General features: G+C 36.9%; 4 protein-coding genes across 10 annotated transcripts; 3 read left to right on the top strand and 1 right to left on the bottom strand.

Moving 5' to 3' along the window:
* The first annotated feature begins 3,386 nt into the window (after positions 1-3,386).
* On the top strand, positions 3,387-6,528 carry LOC104739774 (universal stress protein PHOS32). Of its 2 annotated transcripts, XM_010460225.3 has the most exons (4): positions 3,387-3,531; positions 3,624-3,881; positions 4,934-5,824; positions 6,210-6,528. In XM_010460225.3, the coding sequence occupies exon 3, from the start codon at positions 5,063-5,065 to the stop codon at positions 5,789-5,791; it is 729 nt and encodes a 242-aa protein (XP_010458527.1). In that variant the 5' UTR covers positions 3,387-3,531; positions 3,624-3,881; positions 4,934-5,062; the 3' UTR covers positions 5,792-5,824; positions 6,210-6,528. The 2 variants fall into 2 exon arrangements, with proteins under 2 accessions (XP_010458527.1, XP_087340214.1); XM_087484088.1 differs by having other exon boundaries at positions 3,392-3,881.
* Positions 6,529-6,740: 212 nt separating this feature from the next.
* Positions 6,741-9,966, top strand: LOC104739775 (G-type lectin S-receptor-like serine/threonine-protein kinase SD1-13). The gene is made up of 7 exons (XM_010460226.3): positions 6,741-8,011; positions 8,088-8,195; positions 8,288-8,481; positions 8,559-8,769; positions 8,860-9,097; positions 9,190-9,340; positions 9,434-9,966. The coding sequence occupies exons 1-7, from the start codon at positions 6,742-6,744 to the stop codon at positions 9,740-9,742; spliced, it is 2,481 nt and encodes an 826-aa protein (XP_010458528.2). The 5' UTR covers position 6,741; the 3' UTR covers positions 9,743-9,966.
* Positions 9,967-10,158: 192 nt separating this feature from the next.
* LOC104739776 (G-type lectin S-receptor-like serine/threonine-protein kinase RKS1) lies at positions 10,159-17,224 on the top strand. Of its 6 annotated transcripts, none has more exons than XM_087484085.1 (9): positions 10,159-11,572; positions 11,684-11,803; positions 11,893-12,089; positions 12,181-12,391; positions 12,479-12,716; positions 12,795-12,939; positions 13,028-15,090; positions 15,207-15,334; positions 15,959-17,224. In XM_087484085.1, the coding sequence occupies exons 1-7, from the start codon at positions 10,297-10,299 to the stop codon at positions 13,340-13,342; spliced, it is 2,502 nt and encodes an 833-aa protein (XP_087340211.1). In that variant the 5' UTR covers positions 10,159-10,296; the 3' UTR covers positions 13,343-15,090; positions 15,207-15,334; positions 15,959-17,224. The 6 variants fall into 6 exon arrangements, 5 of the variants coding, with proteins under 5 accessions (XP_087340211.1, XP_087340212.1, XP_087340209.1 ...); XM_087484084.1 differs by having other exon boundaries at positions 10,266-11,572; positions 13,028-13,295; XM_087484086.1 differs by having other exon boundaries at positions 13,028-13,295; positions 15,207-17,224.
* On the bottom strand, positions 13,785-17,327 carry LOC104739777 (G-type lectin S-receptor-like serine/threonine-protein kinase At1g11330). Its single transcript, XM_010460230.3, has 7 exons — positions 15,679-17,327; positions 15,478-15,585; positions 15,196-15,389; positions 14,890-15,100; positions 14,567-14,804; positions 14,343-14,493; positions 13,785-14,264 (listed from the first exon to the last, which is right to left on the bottom strand). The coding sequence occupies exons 1-7, from the start codon at positions 17,189-17,191 to the stop codon at positions 13,956-13,958; spliced, it is 2,724 nt and encodes a 907-aa protein (XP_010458532.1). The 5' UTR covers positions 17,192-17,327; the 3' UTR covers positions 13,785-13,955.
* Between the last annotated feature and the right edge of the window lie 707 nt (positions 17,328-18,034).

Here is an 18,034-nt window from a genome sequence, read left to right as displayed (position 1 = left end):
TGCTTGATGATTCTTCTTCTTATCCTATCTTCTCATTTATACAGTAGCACTATAGTATTTCTTAATTTTAGATTTTATTTATCATTTTCCAATATGTGACAGATCAAACAAGTTTTAGTTTATATATTGTCACATGAGGTGTGTGTGAACCGATAAAAAACCGAATTAATAACGTTTCTAAAGAAAGAGGACTTGGCTAATTTAGGACTGACTACTACTACTTTATATTGTTTTTAATCGCATCTTAATTTACGTGTAAGTTGTTATTAGGATTTAGCAATTTATGAGTTTTTTTGTAGTCGTTCGTTCTACCTTCCATTAATTTAATACTTTGCTTTCCGTTTGAATACGTTTTGTTAATAGTACTAATTTGGCTACGAAACGAAAACAAAATCGTTGGCAATTAAACTGATTCGTTTCTGTCCAAATGAATGAAACAAAACTTGTAAAAGGGCTTATATCACATTAGACATTGATCCTGTACTTAATTATGTCTTGACTGGCCTAACAAGTCCCAAACCAGAACCACTACCCAAATGCTTGTGAGTTCCATAGCCTAGCTTCTTCTTCTCGTCGTAAATAAAGTAGGCTAGATCATTGTTGTTCTTCGAGTGTCTCTGTGACATCTCTTTTCACTTCCCAAAACATAAATTAATCAGAGAAGCTTCGGAATTATTTTTAGGGGTTCAACTCAAATCCCCAATCGGTCGAAAACCCTAGAAATTGGAAATTTTTTTTTTATCGAATTATCACGTGTTTCCGTTTTTATTTAACTGAGCTTTACTCCCACTTTTACAGCCGTGATGTTAAAACCCATCAATCTGACAGTTCTTAACAACAGCTAATTCTTATCTTTATAAAAGGACAAAAAACGAGAAAAACAACCCTCGCTTTTTTTAAGATTTGTGAATCAAACACCCAACTAATTAACGTTTGTAAAGAAATAGAACTATGTAAATATGGCTAATTTAGGATTAACTCATTCATGGATATAACTGTTAACTTTTTTTTAATAATAATAATCATCCATTAGCCATATGCACCACATATAATAGATATTAGATAGATAGTACTCTTAATAAATTTGTCTTTATATCATCAAGTGTAACGGTAAGGTTTGTATGTAATCAAACATATAGCTTACTACAGTCCTAAATGTTAGCTGTCGTTGCAGCCGCTCTACCCCTCCATTAATATTGTGCTTATCCTTCTGATGAAAACGTTTTTTGTCAAACAAATAGTAACAAAAAAGAAAAAAAAAATTAACCTTTCAAAACATATATACAACTGTTTGTATAACAATTTCAAAAGGACTACATGTGTAACAATTTATACATTTTGGTTTTGGTTGAATATGATCACTGTCACATGGTATAATATGATCATATTATACAAAATGACTACATGTATAACAATTTATACGATGATTCAAACAGTTGTCATATTAAAAACTAATTTAAAGTTTTACGATGATTCCACATGTAGTCGTCGTATCATATTCAACCAATTGGGTTTTGTATAAATTATAATATGATCACTGTGACATGGTATATGACAATGTACATTTTTGTTTCACTGCATGTCTGCATCAGAATTGGGTAACTTATGTCAAAAAGTCAAAATGAAACTAGGTGGAATTTAACTCCGTGAGCAGTTGGTGATATCATAACATTATCCAACACATGCAAACAAATTGGTGTAATTAATTGTATTAATATCTCATCAATAATTCTTTTACATTAACGCTTTATGAGCTCGAATTAATGTGTATATATACAGTATGGAATTGGGAGGTACCATTATTTTTTCTATTCAATTTTAATCACTTTATGATAAACTTTTATTACGAGGTTACGACTACATGTGAAAACAATGGAAATATGGAATCATCGTATAACAATTTATTAATTTATTAATGGGTTATCCACCTAGCATCATTCTAATGAATTTCACGAGTGATCACGGCTCTGCGTATATTTTTTATTATAACAATCATACAAAGCCATTTTTTTCATTCTTTCTATATATGAATGCACTTCATTATATACTAAATTTTATGCACTTCATTCTTTCAAACACACAAACGTACTGTGTTTCATGTCTGATTTAATTGTTGTTAACTTGTTAATTAATTGTATTACATATATATATATATATATTAGTATATAGTTAGGTGTGCATATGAGAATATTTGTCGTCATGCATCATTTAATCATTACAACAATAGAAACTTACAATAGCAGGTAAATAACATTTTGGCTATAAGCTAGAGACCTTCCGGTTAATAATTTTGTAGGCAGACCTTCGGGTTAGTCTTATCTTCTTCATTTGTCAGCTTCTTCATTTTTTAATCTAAACTTTGTAGGCTAATAGACCTTCATCTTCTTCATTTCTTAATCAAAAAAATTTAAGACTAAAACACCTTCACGTTAATCTCATATATCTTATTCATTTCTCTTCAACAATAGTGATCTTCTTGGTGATTCTTCTTCTAATATCTCAAACTCCTTCATGTCAAACAAGAGTGGTGGGAGTTCCATTCTCAAAGGGATAACTATTGAAATGAAATAATACTTCATTTGCACTATACATATTTGCAGTGTCATTTCAAATATCTACATCATAATAACGTTTGATATATACATCATTTCAAATATATATATATTTACCAACATTTCTCTGACTTTACTATATTTACAAAATTTAGACAAGTCAAAATGTTATTTTTACAAACCACAATCACTTGCAATATTTATCTTTATATTCCAATAAGGGTTCCTAGCATCTACATATTTTTTATTATAGAAAAGTAAATTAATAAAGAAAAAAACATGCAAAATATAAGCAAAACATAAGCAAAACATATTCATTTTTTTTTTTTACTTTTTATGATATATGAAAAGGATAATCTGAGTATCAATTATTGTCATGGCTTTTGTCTTTCTGTTGGTACCTTATTTGTCTTGTTTTTTGGATTTTAAAACAAATTTTAAAGTTTTGTGGTAAATATTATTATGGATAAACTGTTTGGTAAATAAAAAAAATTGAGTATACATGATGTTTGTTTGCAGGCCCGGCCCACAGGGGAAGCAAGTGAAGCCAAAGATTCGGACCCAAAATTTTAAAAGCCTTTTTAATTTAAAAATCTGTTAAACAAAAGGCATTTTTTTAAGGATATGTATAAAGTTTTTTTTTATTTACATTTAAAAGGTCTTTTTCATTTGTAGGATATGTAAAAGGCCTTAAAATATCAAGTGGTGACCTTTTATAAAAAACATATAACTTTTGTCATAGGTGAAAAATACACATTTTTTAAATTTTGCATAGGGCCCTCATTAATGTTGGGCCGACACTGTTTGTTTGATTCTGATAATGTGCCTTGAGCCACATTACATGTGTTCATACCTGTCCGCCTCCACGTTTGGGTTCTGCTCTGCTGCTCTTGAACCTCCATGACTTTGTCCTCTGTTGAAAGTTTTCTCCGCTTATTCTCATAACCTGATCACTAATTTGAAGCTTTTGTTTATTAATGTTGGATCATTTAGCATTAAACTCACCATTTTCTTTTAATTATTACAAATTTATTATGTCACAAGATTACTGATACTAAGATTCCTATGCAGCTGTTGATGGAGCAGGATTTATGGTCCAGGATTTGTGGATTCGGAATACCGCTGGGCCACAAAAGGGTGAGGCCGTCGCTCTCCGCATCATCGCTGATACATCAGTAGTGTATCGTTGCAGAATCGATGCATATCAAGATACTCTTTATGCTGCCTCTGGCAGACAGTTTAACAATGACGATTAACAAAACTCAGCTCTTGGCTTTGATTTTTCTCGTAGTAGCTCAAGCGAATCTGATTTCCTCCACTCTCGAGCAGGTTAAACCGACATCTTTAATTTTGTACTTTTATAATTCTTATAGAATTTACCAATTAACATCCTCATATTTAAATCTGAATTTTTTAGGCTCTTAACTGAATCACGAATAATTTGTTTTTTTTTAATATATACATCATTATATATATATTATATATATATCCTAACATTTCTTTGATTTAACTATATTTTCAAAATTTAGACAAGTCAAGAATGTTATTTTTACAAACCACAATCACTTGCAATATTTATCTTTATATTCCACTAAGGGTACCTAACATCTAATTTCTTCTTTATTATAAAAAAGTAAATTAATAAAGCAAAAAACATGCAAAATATAAGCAAAATATATTTATATGTTTTTTCTTTTTATGATATATGAAAAGGATAATCTGAGTATCAATTGTAGTCATGGCTTTTATCTCTTTGTTGTTAAGTTATTTGTTTTTATTTTTGGATTTTAAATCAAATTTTAAAGTTTTTTGGTAAATAGTATTTTTGATAAACTGTTTAAATAAGATTTTATAGTACAATAAGTTTTCAACTTTTGATTTTTATATTTTAATTTTTTTTTGCAAATAATATTTGAATAAACAGTTTTTATCTATATATGATATTTTTATTTCAAAGGAATTTAAGTGTTAGAGTTTAAATTTGTAAAAAGTAACTGAACTGACATCTCATCCTTATTATCATTTTTGGTTTAGAGGTGTTGAAAGTTCAATATATTTACACTTACTCTATAAATTTAACACTTAATTTTCTTTAAAAAAAAATTTTAACTTTTGATTTTCAAATTAGAATAATTTAAAACTATTTCGCAATGAATTATTAAAATAATGTGAAAAGAGTGAAATGGGAGTTTGATTTTTAGGATTTTGATTTTCTGTCTGATGTGGGTTTTCGGATTTAGAATTTTAAAAACCAAATAAAACCATTTATAATTTGGGTCTGGTTTAGATTTGATTGATTCTTGAAGAAATTAGTGAATTATAAACCAACTCAGGTGTTTCTTATCTGATATTTAAACGGAGATTTATTCCCATCTTTACAGCCGTTCGATCTTAAAACCCATCTAAATCGAACGAACGGCTCTTAACAAAAGACATAGAAAAGGTCTCTGTCTCTCTTTTGTTCTGTTCTCCACCGTCAAACCCAAAGCTCTTTTGATCGCCTGAGAAATATGTCTTCTCCGGGAAAATCTCCGAGATCCGACCGGAAATCACCTACAGTTATGACCGTGCAACCGTCTTCTCCCAGATTCCCAATCGGCACACCTACTGCTGGAGCACAACGTAAGATCGGTATCGCCGTCGATCTGAGCGACGAGAGTGCCTACGCAGTCCAGTGGGCTGTTCAGAACTATCTCCGATCAGGTGACGCCGTCGTTCTCCTCCACGTTCAACCTACTAGTGTACTTTACGGCGCCGATTGGGGCGCCATTGACTTGTCGCCGCAGTGGGATCCGGAGAACGTTGAGTCTCAGAAGAAGCTTGAGGACGATTTCGATATCTTCACGAACAAGAAAGCGAGTGACGTTGCTCAGCCCTTGGTTGAGGCGGATATTTCGTTTAGCATCCATATCGTGAAAGATCACGATATGAAGGAGAGGCTTTGTTTGGAGGTTGAGAGGTTAGGGTTAAGCACTTTGATTATGGGTAGCAGAGGATTCGGTGCTACGAAGCGGAGCAGTAAAGGGAGGTTGGGGAGTGTCAGTGATTACTCAGTTCATCATTGTGCTTGTCCTGTGGTTGTTGTTAGATTTCCTGATGATAAGGATGGAGAAGATGAGAGATTCAGCGAAGATGGTGCTGGGAATCTGGTAGAAAGTGATAAACTTCATACAGTTCCTGAGGTTGCTGAGGAAGAGGGAGAGAAAGATGAGTACCATGATGCTTCCGACAAGCAGTAACAGCAGCAAGCAAGGTTGACTTTGTGAATGCAGGTCAATTTCATTTTACTTGAGACTAAGTTTCATATTAAGTTTTGACCTTTAATACTACCTTCAATCTTAAGGTTTTGTATAAGGAAATTTGTTAGCGGTCATATTTCTCAGCTAGTGCTTGAATGATAGGAAGGTTCACTAAGTTACTGGTTTGTTCATGGTGATTGAGATGTGTATTTGGATTATTTGAGCCATACCATTGCCTTTAGTTGTATTCAGTGATCTCTTGATGTAATTGACCAATTAAACTACATATGCATCTATTGTAATGCAAGAGATTTGCTTGTTTGTAATTTTTTTTTGTTTTTAGTCTCAGTGATGTCTGGATATGTTAAGTCACTACTTATCTGTGATGACTGATCTTGCGTATGCTTCCATGATGCAGAAGGAGACCTCCCCTAAGGAGACATAGAAGAAAAAGAAAGCGTTCTTATGCCCTTGGTTTGTGTTCTTGAGCGCGCTTCATTGTTGTGTTTTTGGGGGTTTGGGGTGTCTCTAGATCTTCGTTGCAAGTATGGTCTTGTTTCCTTGGTTTTGTTTTAAACTCTGTGGAATTTGGGATCTGTGGAATTTGGGATGAGTGGATTCGATGACTTTTGTTGTATGTCTTTGAAAAAGCACTTAAAAGAATTTGAATGGTCTTGTATATCTCTTGGAAGTTGAATTTAGCTGGTAATAAAAACGTCTTTGACGGTTCGAAATGATATTCATATCTTCTCTTACACTTTAGTAATGTTCATAGTTGAATAATAGTCAACTGTGAGGCTTGTCGGTACTAACGATAAAAATGGATTTGAAAATTGACTTGTAGTCAATAGTTTTTTCAACTCTTTGGACATATAAATACGGATAAATGAAGCTCCATGTTTCTATGAGAAAAATAAATTGGCTATAAGCGATTGCCTGAGAGAGAACACATGGGTCGTTTCCTTCTTATTGTTACATTGTCTTTTTGCTCTTTAAGGTTATGTTTTGCTGGGGATGTTTTCTCGTTCTCTAGCGAGCTCAAGGACTCGGAGACACTCGTCTCCAATCGCAGCACCTTCAGGTTTGGTTTCTTCAGTCCGGTTAACTCCACGGGTCGCTACGCAGGAATTTGGTTCAATAAAATTTCTACGCCGCCTGCGGTGGTTTGGGTAGCAAACAGAGACAGCCCGATCAATGACTCTTCAGGAGTGATTGTGATATCCAAAGACGGGAATCTCGTGATTAAGGATGGTCGCGGACGGGTTCACTGGTCGACATATTTCTCACAACCAGTAGCTGCTAACACCACATATGCAAGGCTTCTGAATACAGGGAACCTTGTACTGCAAGGAATTTCAAACAGTGGAGATAAGATTCTGTGGGAGAGTTTCCAGCATCCTCAAAATACATTCTTGCCAACAATGATAGTTTCTACTGATTCAAGAACAGGGAGGAGCCTTAAGCTTGGATCTTGGAAAAACCGTTTTGATCCTTCGCCTGGTCGCTACTCTGCTGGTGTGATACCTTTACCATTTCCGGAGCTTGCCATCTGGAAAGATGATTTTATGGTGTGGCGTAGCGGCCCGTGGAATGGTCAGTACTTTATTGGACTACCAGAAATGAATTTCGGCGTCAATCTTTACGAGTTTACCCTTGATAATAACAACCAAGGATCCGTCTCCATGTCATATACCAATCATGACGCGCTGTTCCATTTTTTCTTGGACTCCGATGGGTATGTGGTGGAGAAATACTGGAACGAGGGTAAGCAAGAATGGAGGACCGGGATACTGTTTCCATCAAATTGTGATATATATGGTAAATGTGGCCAATTCGCCAGTTGTCAATCCCGGTTAGATCCACCTTGCAAGTGCATTAGAGGGTTTGAGCCGCGTAGTCATGCGGAGTGGAACAGAGGAAACTGGACTCGGGGATGCGTAAGAAAGAAGCCGTTGCAGTGCGAGAGACGAGACAATAATGGAAGTAGAGAGGGTGATGGGTTTTTGAGATTGATAAAGATGAAGGTTCCCAACAATCCACAGCGATATAAAGTCAGCGAACAAGACTGTCCTGAAAGCTGTCTGAAAAACTGTTCTTGTACGGCTTACACTTACGGCCAAGGGATGGGCTGTCTTCTTTGGAGCGGAAACTTGATCGATATGCAGCAGTATTTGGGCTCTGGTGTTCCTCTTTACATCCGTCTGGCAGGTTCAGAGCTCAGTAAGTATCAGTATCCCCATTTCCATAAAACTACAGTATAATAGTTCAGGTAGATTTCTCACCAAATCTTTCGTAGAATCCTCAAGCAATCGATCACTTGTGATCGCAATCACGTTGGTAGGGTGCACAGTTTTTGTCGCGGTGATTGTTCTGTTGGCACTGCGGAAGTTGGTTAAGCGCAGAGGTCAGAGTTATAGTTAATTATGTCTCTATAAATATTTGAGATTGGAAGAAAAGTTTACTTATTGTTGTATTGCTTTTCAATTAATTCAACAGAGAAAAACAGAAACACAAGGTTACTATTTGAGAGGATGGAAGCTTTAAATAATAATGAGCCTGGAGCAATACGTGTGAATCAAAAAAAGCTTAAAGAGCTACCATTGTTCGAGTATCAAATATTAGCTGCAGCAACTGACAATTTCGCTATCACAAACAAGCTCGGGGAAGGAGGCTTTGGTTCTGTTTACAAGGTTTGTAAACAATTCTCTGCTTCATTGGTACGAGTGGTTAAACAAGCTGATCCTGGAGTTAAGACTTTCGTTTGCAGGGGAAATTACGAGAAGGGCAAGAGATCGCTGTGAAGAGGCTATCACAAACGTCTGGACAAGGACTCGAAGAATTTGTGAATGAGGTGGTCGTGATTTCTAAGTTGCAACACCGGAACCTCGTCAGATTGCTTGGATTCTGCATTGAAGGAGAAGAAAGGATGCTGGTCTATGAGTTTATGCCAGGAAATTCTTTGGATGCATATCTATTTGGTAGTAGCTTAACATTGGCTTAACTCTGTTCCGTCTTTATTTCCTTGATGGCTAATGCTCATGTTGTGTGCTCCTTGCTGTGTAAACCAGACCCGGTGAAGCAAAGAATTCTTGACTGGAAGAAGCGGTTTAACATAATCGATGGGATTTGCAGAGGTCTTATGTACCTTCACAGAGATTCAAGACTAAGGATCATACACAGAGATCTAAAAGGCAGCAATATCTTGTTAGATGAGAATCTCAACCCGAAGATATCTGATTTTGGGCTTGCCAGGATTTTCCGGGGGAATGAGGATGAAGCAAGCACCCTTAGAGTGGTTGGAACATAGTGAGTCCCCACCCTAACTAACTAGTACACAAATTCCGTTGAACTTTTGTTTTATGTTTATTGATATAACTGACAAAAGCATAAACTCACAGTGGTTATATGGCACCCGAATACGCATTGGGAGGATTGTTCTCAGAGAAATCTGACGTTTTCAGCTTAGGGGTCATACTCTTAGAGATTGTAAGTGGGAGAAGAAACTCAAGCTTCTACAATGATGAGCAGAATCTAAATCTTTCAGCTTATGTAAGTCCACTTCATTAGAAATCATGGCCTTTGCTAAGCTTGTAAAGCTATTATATAACATTCTTCAAACTTTTTTCTCTCTCTTTTTACTAGGCATGGAAACTATGGAACGATGGGGAGATTACCACTCTCGTGGATCCGGCCATCCTTGAAAAGTGTTTTGAAAATGAAATACGCAGATGCGTGCACATTGGACTGTTATGTGTACAAGATCACGCAAATGATAGACCGAGCGTTTCAACGGTGATTTGGATGCTAAGTAGTGAGAACTCAAACCTTCCACAGCCAAAGCAACCCGCGTTTATTGCTAGAAGGGGCACTAAAGAAGTTGAATCTTCGGGACAAAGCCACCCAAGAGCATCGATCAACAATGTGAGCCTCACAGAAATAACAGGACGTTAGCTCTGTAAGTGAGATAAACATACCTTAGCTTTGACAGAATATATAGTTATATATCTGTATATGCAAGAGTAATTTATAGGATAAGAAGTTATAAATTTAGAATCTGGTAAGGTTATTGTATGAGGTCGCATAAATATATAGAACATGTGTATTGTAAACAGAGCATCTGAGAAAATTTATTTGGAATACATTTGCTGCTTTTTAATCCAATCATTGAACACACACATTTATGTAATCTGTAATCATAGGAGTTACTCAAAACACATATTAATGAGTTAGTCTTCTTTCGCAATCCCAACAAAAACTCTCCAATTTTAGTACGTAACTAGTGATTATTTGTGGTGTTCTTTCAGTTACTTTCTCACTTTTTAAGTCACATGAATCAGTTGAAAGTCCAACCTTTGAGAAATATCCAGAACTGGGGCGTGACTGATCAATGTTCAAAAAAGACAGAAGAAGAACTTTACAGTTCATGTCTGATCCACTTGGCTTTTAATACTTGCACAGCATTTATACATTTCAGTAACTCCTTTGCTCAGAAAACAAACACAGAAATGAAGATTTTATTCGTTATCTTCTTTTTTTTCCTCATCCAATCTTGTATCTCCGTTGATATGATCATGAGAAGACAGTCCTTGGTAGATGGTGATGTCATACTCTCTGTAGGTAAGAAATTCGCATTTGGATTCTTCAGTCTTGGGGATTCAAAGCTCCGGTATGTTGGGATTTGGTATGCTCAAATTTCTCAACAGACTGTTGTATGGGTTGCAAACAGAGACCATCCTATTAATGACACATCCGGTCTGGTAAAGTTCAGCAGCAGAGGCAATCTCTGTGTGTATGCATCCGACAATGAAACAGAGCCTATCTGGTCAACTGAAGTCTCAGATAGTATATTGGAAACAACTTTAGTTGCTAGACTCTCTGATTTAGGGAACCTTGTTCTGCTTGATCCAGTCTCAGGGAGAAGTTTCTGGGAGAGCTTTTATTACCCTACAGACACGTTTCTTCCGTTTATGAGATTAGGTTTCACACGAAAAGACGGTTTGGATCGCTTTCTGACATCATGGAGATCTCATGAGGACCCTGGTTCTGGAGACTTAACTTTGAGGATGGAACGTAGAGGGTTTCCACAGCTGATCCTGTACAAAGGTGTTATCCCTTGGTGGCGTATGGGGTCATGGACCGGGCACAGGTGGAGCGGTGTGCCTGAAATGCCAATAGGTTATATCTTCAATAACTCTTTTGTGAATAATGAGGACGAAGTATCCTTCACCTATGGTGTGACAGATGCTTCAGTCATAACAAGAACCATGGTGAACGAGACAGGAACCATGCACCGGTTCACATGGATTGCGAGGGACAAGAGATGGAACGATTTCTGGTCAGTTCCTAAAGAGCAGTGCGACAACTACGCCCATTGTGGCCCTAACGGTTACTGCGATCCCATTCGCTCAAAAATGTTCGAGTGCATATGCCTACCTGGTTTTGAGCCCATCATTCCAAGGCATTGGTTCTTGAGGGACTCTTCTGGTGGGTGTAAGAAGAAAAACAGAACTTCAATATGCAGTGAGAAGGACGGGTTTGTGAAGCTAAAGCGCATGAAGATTCCCGACACATCAGATGCAAGTGTAGATATGAACATAACATTGAAGGATTGCAAACAGAGGTGCTTGAAGAACTGTTCTTGTGTTGCTTACGCAAGCGCTTACCACGAAAGTAAAAGAGGAGCAATAGGATGCTTGACATGGCACGGCGGTATGTTGGATACAAGGACATACTTGAACTCCGGACAAGATCTCTACATACGTGTAGACAAAGAAGAGTTAGGTACATATATAAATCTATTCTTCAAGTTCTTCTTGGTTATTATAAAACAATCATTCTATTTTAACAACGAGAAAAAAAGAAACATGTCATTTATGTTCTTGCTTGTTTCAGCGCTGTGGAACAGAAATGGCTTATCAGGGAAGAGGAGAGTCCTTCTGATTCTTATCAGTTTGATTGCAGCCGTAATGTTACTAATGGTCATTTTGTTCTGTTTCATAAGGGAGCGACGAAGTAAGTAAAGTTCGAGTGATGTAGCTTTTAAACCTCATATGTTTTTTCCTTAGCTCACAGCTAACTACCGAAAACATGCTTAAGTGCAGAGTATAACAGGCATAGAAGCTCTTCAGCAACGTTCACTCCGGTACCTTTTGATTTTGAAGAATCATTCAGCTTTGAACAGGACAAGGCGAGACACCGGGAGTTACCTCTCTTTGATCTTAACACAATAGCTGCAGCAACGGATAACTTCTCTTCCCAAAACAAGCTTGGAGCAGGTGGTTTTGGACCTGTTTATAAGGTAAGGAAGAGGCAAAACCCATCTTCATCAATACTCCTCCAAAAAATAAATCTATTAAGATTAAGGAATGTTTCTTTTGTTTTCTATACAGGGCGTGTTACAGAACGGTATGGAGATAGCGGTGAAGAGGTTGTCGAGAAACTCGGGCCAAGGAATGGAAGAGTTCAAGAACGAGGTCAAGTTGATATCGAAGTTGCAGCATCGAAATCTCGTGAGGATCTTAGGATGTTGCGTTGAATTGGAAGAGAAGATGTTGATTTACGAGTATTTACCAAACAAGAGCCTAGACTATTTCATATTCCGTACGTTCACCATTTCTAACTCAGATTCAAATTTTTCATTTCTAGACTCTGAACCTTCTTGTTTCTTTCTTGTTATCCTCATGCTAGATGAAGAGAAGAGAGCGGAGTTGGACTGGCCAAAACGAATGCAGATAATTCGCGGGATTGCTCGTGGGATCTTGTATCTTCATCAAGATTCAAGACTGCGGATCATCCACAGAGATCTAAAGGCCAGCAATATACTTCTTGACAGCGAAATGATCCCTAAGATCTCGGATTTTGGCATGGCTAGAATCTTCGGGGGGAACCAAATCGAAGGATGCACAAGTCGGGTCGTTGGAACATTGTGAGTTAGTCTTTCCTAATCACCACAAAACTGTCCAAGATCTTTCAACCTTAAGTTGTTTCATGTCTTATTGCACAGCGGATATATGTCGCCGGAGTACGCAATGGAGGGCCAGTTCTCTGTTAAATCCGACGTATACAGCTTTGGAGTATTAATGTTAGAGATCATAACAGGAAAGAAGAACAGTGCTTTCCACGAGGAATCATCAAACCTAGTCGGACATGTAAGTAAACAAAAACACTGCATTTTCTTCACAAAAACAGAAGAAAAAAACAGAACATAAGCAAATGTATGTTTCTTCGTCGTTGTAGATTTGGGATCTATGGGAAAGCGGTGAAGCAACAGAGATCATAGACAAGTTAATGAATCAAGAGACTTATAATGAGAGCGAAATGATAAAGTGCATACAAATTGGGTTGCTTTGTGTGCAAGAAATCGCTTCGGATAGAGTAGACATGTCCTCTGTTCTCACCATGTTGGGTCAAAGCGCCATTGATCTTCCAAATCCGAAGCATCCAGCTTTTACTTCCGCGAGGCGAAGAGGCGGGGAAAATGGTGCTTTGCTCAAGGAGAAAACTGGTATTTCTGTTAATGATGTTACCTTCTCCGATATCCAAGGTCGTTAAAATTTAAAACAACACTCAAATGTTTTACTTCTTTTTGTATAAAAATAGAAAACTATATAGGCTAAGTTACAGGAATAAGTACTGATTTCAAAAAAATCTAACTAATGATAAAACCATTGCTAAAAAGCAAAACACAAATATGAAATTTCTTGGCAGCTCTAGAATAATTTTGTGCAGACAAAGTCAAGGTTGTTGTGTAGTTAATGAATCCATGAAAAGTCAAAACTTATCCACTATTCACGTTTGTTTCTATGTACTATAGCAAACCAACCCAAAAGACAATACCAATAATAGTGTTTTCGTTTCTTCTCTCAAGACAAACCTACTGTGGCTTCTCAAGAACATGGGTGATTTTTGTTCTTCTCCTTTTTCCTTCAGGTTCAGTTTCTTAATCCAGGTTAGTTAATTCTACAGATCTGATCATATCTAAGAATAGGTCAAGTTTCAACAAATCTCAGTTGAATAAAAGAAGAATCTCTGAATTACATTTCTTATTCATTAATCTAACCATTAAACAAACGCAGAATAACAAAACTTGTAAAGATATGAGTCACTTAAAACGTATATATTACATATTTATGTATATAAACAGACTGAAATTGGCTTGGTGAGCTTAACGCCCTGTTACAGCTGTGAGGCTCACATCATTGATAGATACCTTTTGACTACTCTGGTCAGAAGATTCAGCTTCAGAAGCTCCTCTTCTTGCTATAAACGCAGGCTGCTTCGGCCCAGCGAGGTTCGTGCTCTCGGTAGTTAGCATCCAAATCACATTTGAAACATTCGGTCTATCATTTGCAACTTCTTGCACACATAACAGTCCAATATGAACACATTTCTCTATCTCTTTCTCAAAACACTTATCAAATACAGCTGGATCTGCTAGAGAGGCACCTTCACCGTCATTCCACAGCTTCCATGCCTGTAAAAACCAAGTTTCTACGTAAGTTTCAAAAGCTTAATTAGCCATAAGTTACAAAACACTGCTTTGTACACTTACATAAGCCAAAAGGTTCAGATTACTCTCTTCCTTGTGAGAACTAGAGTTTCTTCTCCCACTAATGATCTCTAGAAATATAACCCCTAAGCTGAAAACGTCTGATTTTTCTGAAAAGAAACCTTCCATTGCATATTCCGGTGACATATAGCCACTGCAAAAAAACAAATTTTTCAATAAAACCGCATACCAAAATGTATGTTTTGTATTTAGGAATGGATTCTTACTATGTTCCAACAACCCTTCTTGTGTTAGCTTCATCTTCATTCGCTCGGAAGATTCTTGCAAGTCCGAAATCAGATATCTTCGGGTTTAGATTCTCATCTAACAAAATGTTGCTAGCTTTTAGATCTCTGTGTATGATCTTTAGTCTTGAATCTCTGTGAAGGTACAAAAGACCTCTGCAGATTCCTTCCATTATGTTGAATCTAGTCTTCCAATCAAGAATCGTTTGCTTCAATGGGTCTGAGAAAAGGTAGCAAAATCATTAGTATCCAAAGCCTAAATGGTATATAACAGAGTTAAAAACAGTGGTGATATAAGGTTTTACCAAATAGATATGCATCCAAGCTTTTCTTTGGCATGTATTCATAGACTAACATTCTTTCTTCACCTTCAATGCAACATCCAAGTAATTTCACTAGATTCCGATGTTGCAACTTTGATATCACAACAACTTCGTTCATGAGTTCCTCTAGTCCTTGTCCTGATTTCCTTGAGAGCCTCTTCACTGCAATTTCTTGCCCTTCTGGTAATTTTCCCTGAAGAAAAAACATAAACCAATCACTTAAGCTGAGATTATTTATATACATACAAATATTTCATTTACAGAATGATTCTTGTATAATGCTTTTACCTTGTAAACAGGACCAAACCCTCCTTGACCGAGCTTGTTTCTTAAAGAGAAGTTATCCGTGGATGTTGCTAACACTTGAAAATCAAATAGTGGAAGCTCTTTAAGCTTGATTTGGTTAGAAGCAGACTCATTATCACTTGTAAGTGCTTCCATTCTTTTAAACAATATCTCTGCACTTCTATCTTTCACTGGCTCTGCTAAGGAAAATGATCAATGTCTCAAACAAGTTGTGATAAAAGAAACAATCTGAAGCCAACATGTATAAGTATACAAAACTCTAACCTGGACGCTTTTTGAATTTCCTGCATGCTAAAAGAATGCAGACTGCAGCGATAAGCGTAACGCCTATCACAGGTGCTGCGATCATAATTGCTAGATTGCTATGTGTTTCTATAAGAATTGGTGAGAAAATATAAGTCAGTGAAGTCAAATTGAAGAGAACAAAAAAAGTGAGAACCGTACCACTAGAGATATTTCACTTACTAAGTTCTGAATGTGCAACTCGAATATAAAGATCAATGCCACTTCCCAAAAATGATTGCATATCAACTAAGTTACCACTCCAAAGCATGCATCCGATTCCTCTATCATAAGCATAAGCCGTGCAAGAACAGTTATCTAAACATACTTTAGGACAAACTTGTTCATTAGCTTGAGACCGTTCCGCATTGACTGGCACTTTCATCTTCTGCAGCTTAAAAAACGCATCTGCCTTCCCTCCACCACCACCACCATTACTAACATTTCTCTGTCTTTCACACAGCAATGGAGCTTTTCTCACACATCCATTACTCCACTTCCCTCCATTCCACTCTGTGCTGTTCTTTGGTACAAACCCTTTAACGCATTTACAAGGCGGGTTTTCCCTGGTATCGCAGGTCCCGTATGGACCACATCTACCATATGCATCACAGTCTGTGAATGGAAACTTTACACCGATCCTCCAAGTTCTCATAGAAGTACTCCAATCTTTCTGATATATAGCTCCGTCAGGATCCAAGTTAAAGTGATACATAAACGAGTCATTAGCATAAGACATTGAAATGGTGCCTTGGTTATCACTGTTGAGATTAAACCCATCAAGAAACAGAAGCGAATCCATATTCGGTAAACCGATGAAAACCTGACCGTTCCACGGTCCGCTACGCCACGATATATCATTGTTCTTCCAGACTAGAAGCTCAGGGAACGTGAAAGGAGCTATACCAGCTGTGTAGTTCCCTGTTGAAGGATCATCATGGCTTCTCCAAGAAGTAAGCTTCAGATTCTCTCCAGTTATACCGTTGGTTCCAAGAGTCATTCTTGGCATGAAAGAATCATAAGGATGCTTGAAACTCTCCCACAGTGTCTCGCCATTGTTTCTGTTATCTTGTAACATAAGATTCCCAGAATCCATTAGCTGAACCCAAGTAGCATTTGGAGCCACTTGTACCGTAACATTCGTCGACCATAGAAGGCGGTTCCTACCATCGGTGACCGCAAGATTCCCATCTTTATAGATCGAGATAACACCGGAAGTGTCGTTGATGGGTGTGTCTTTATTAGCAACCCAAACCACAGTTTGAAGTGGAATCTTGTCGTACCAAATCCCAACATAACGTAACCGAGTAGTGGAATTAACAGGAGTGAAGAAACCAAACCTGAAAATACTACTTTTGCACAGAAGGGTCTCTGCCGCTGAATCTTTGATCGGAGTTGAGAACGTGATCCTGTCCTGGCCAAAACAGAGTCTGAGAGAGAAGCAAGTGAATGCAAGTAGAAGAAGAACTAAACGACGACGTATGCTCACTGAAACCACCATAACTCTCTGAAACAGAGTGATTCCTCTGTTTTTCCTACAAGAGAGGTAAAAATAGTAAACTACTACTAGTCTTTTTCTCTTTGTGACTAGGTTAGAGAAATTGATGTAAGTGTTTTTTTGTTTTTCTTTCAAGGAAGATTTGTTTTCTGGTGGGAGTAATAATAATAATACTAATAATATGTTTGGTGGATTCATTGAACAGCCCACCAATCAGAAATTCAGAATAAACCACCAATCTTGACTTTTCTGTGAAATTTGGAGGAAACGATTGAAAGTGAGAGGACTACTTGCATTAGTGCGATTTCAAATGGGGTCGTTGTTTATCATTGTCGAGAGTACACTTGTTTCTTTACATTTTATAGTATTAGTAAACAAATATTACTTTTTTGACTTTTCTTTTGTTCACACTCTTTTAATGGTTATACAAAGCAACGCGTGTTTGGTGTTTAGCCGTCGTTCATCTGTTTCAAGTTGGATTAGTTCGCAAATGCTTTTGTGGGTAGCTAATTGGTTTTGGAATTTGTTGTTTAGTTAACAGTGATCTGAGTGAAGCACACAAATGTGTTCTATGAAATGTCTAAAAGAACTGTGAAAAAAATCCATGTACCAGAATAATCCACGTAAGGAGATGTTTCGCGGAAATTGGACTAGTCATGTACAATCAAATCAAAGGTCTTATCGTAGGAAAGTGTGATTGTAAATTTGTAAGAAACAACTTCGTATAAACAAGGTTATTCTTGAATTATATATAATATTGTTGAACAAAAGATTCGATTTATGGTCAGTTGAAATGGAACAGAAAGTTAAAATAAATGTAAAAGCTTTAACAAACAAATTTATCGTGTATAGATTAAACAGATGGGTCATGGGTCTCTATCGAACAACACATTACTACACGGGACGATGCGTCAAAGATGTCTTCATTATTGTATGAAGTAAGTCCTGGGAATAAGGTCATTGACTTCGGAAAAATGAAAAGTCTAGATATTTTGTATGTTCATGATAGGTGTAAGGTCACAACATACATAGCTCTCAACA

The sequence above is a fragment of the Camelina sativa genome, chromosome 14 (genome assembly GCF_030686135.1).
Source record: "Camelina sativa cultivar CO46 ecotype springtype chromosome 14, ASM3068613v1".
In the NCBI taxonomy this organism is placed as follows: domain Eukaryota; kingdom Viridiplantae; phylum Streptophyta; class Magnoliopsida; order Brassicales; family Brassicaceae; genus Camelina; species Camelina sativa.
Note: the sequence above shows the minus strand (reverse complement) of the source record. Positions and strands in the feature narration are given on the sequence as shown.

Coding starts and splice junctions, on each gene's coding strand:
- LOC104739774 (XM_010460225.3), top strand. CDS start 5,063: ATGTCTTCTCCGGGAAAATCTCCGAGATCCGACCGGAAATCACCTACA.
- LOC104739775 (XM_010460226.3), top strand. CDS start 6,742: ATGGGTCGTTTCCTTCTTATTGTTACATTGTCTTTTTGCTCTTTAAGG. Junction 8,482..8,558: donor GCTTTGGTTCTGTTTACAAG/GTTTGTAAACAA, acceptor TTTCGTTTGCAG/GGGAAATTACGAGAAGGGCA. Junction 9,341..9,433: donor ATCTAAATCTTTCAGCTTAT/GTAAGTCCACTT, acceptor TCTTTTTACTAG/GCATGGAAACTATGGAACGA.
- LOC104739776 (XM_087484083.1), top strand. CDS start 10,297: ATGAAGATTTTATTCGTTATCTTCTTTTTTTTCCTCATCCAATCTTGT. Junction 11,573..11,683: donor TGTAGACAAAGAAGAGTTAG/GTACATATATAA, acceptor TGCTTGTTTCAG/CGCTGTGGAACAGAAATGGC. Junction 12,940..13,027: donor CATCAAACCTAGTCGGACAT/GTAAGTAAACAA, acceptor TCGTCGTTGTAG/ATTTGGGATCTATGGGAAAG.
- LOC104739777 (XM_010460230.3), bottom strand. CDS start 17,191: ATGAATCCACCAAACATATTATTAGTATTATTATTATTACTCCCACCA. Junction 15,390..15,477: donor GAAATTCAAAAAGCGTCCAG/GTTAGAGTTTTG, acceptor TTTCCTTAGCAG/AGCCAGTGAAAGATAGAAGT. Junction 15,101..15,195: donor GGTTTGGTCCTGTTTACAAG/GTAAAAGCATTA, acceptor TTTTTTCTTCAG/GGAAAATTACCAGAAGGGCA.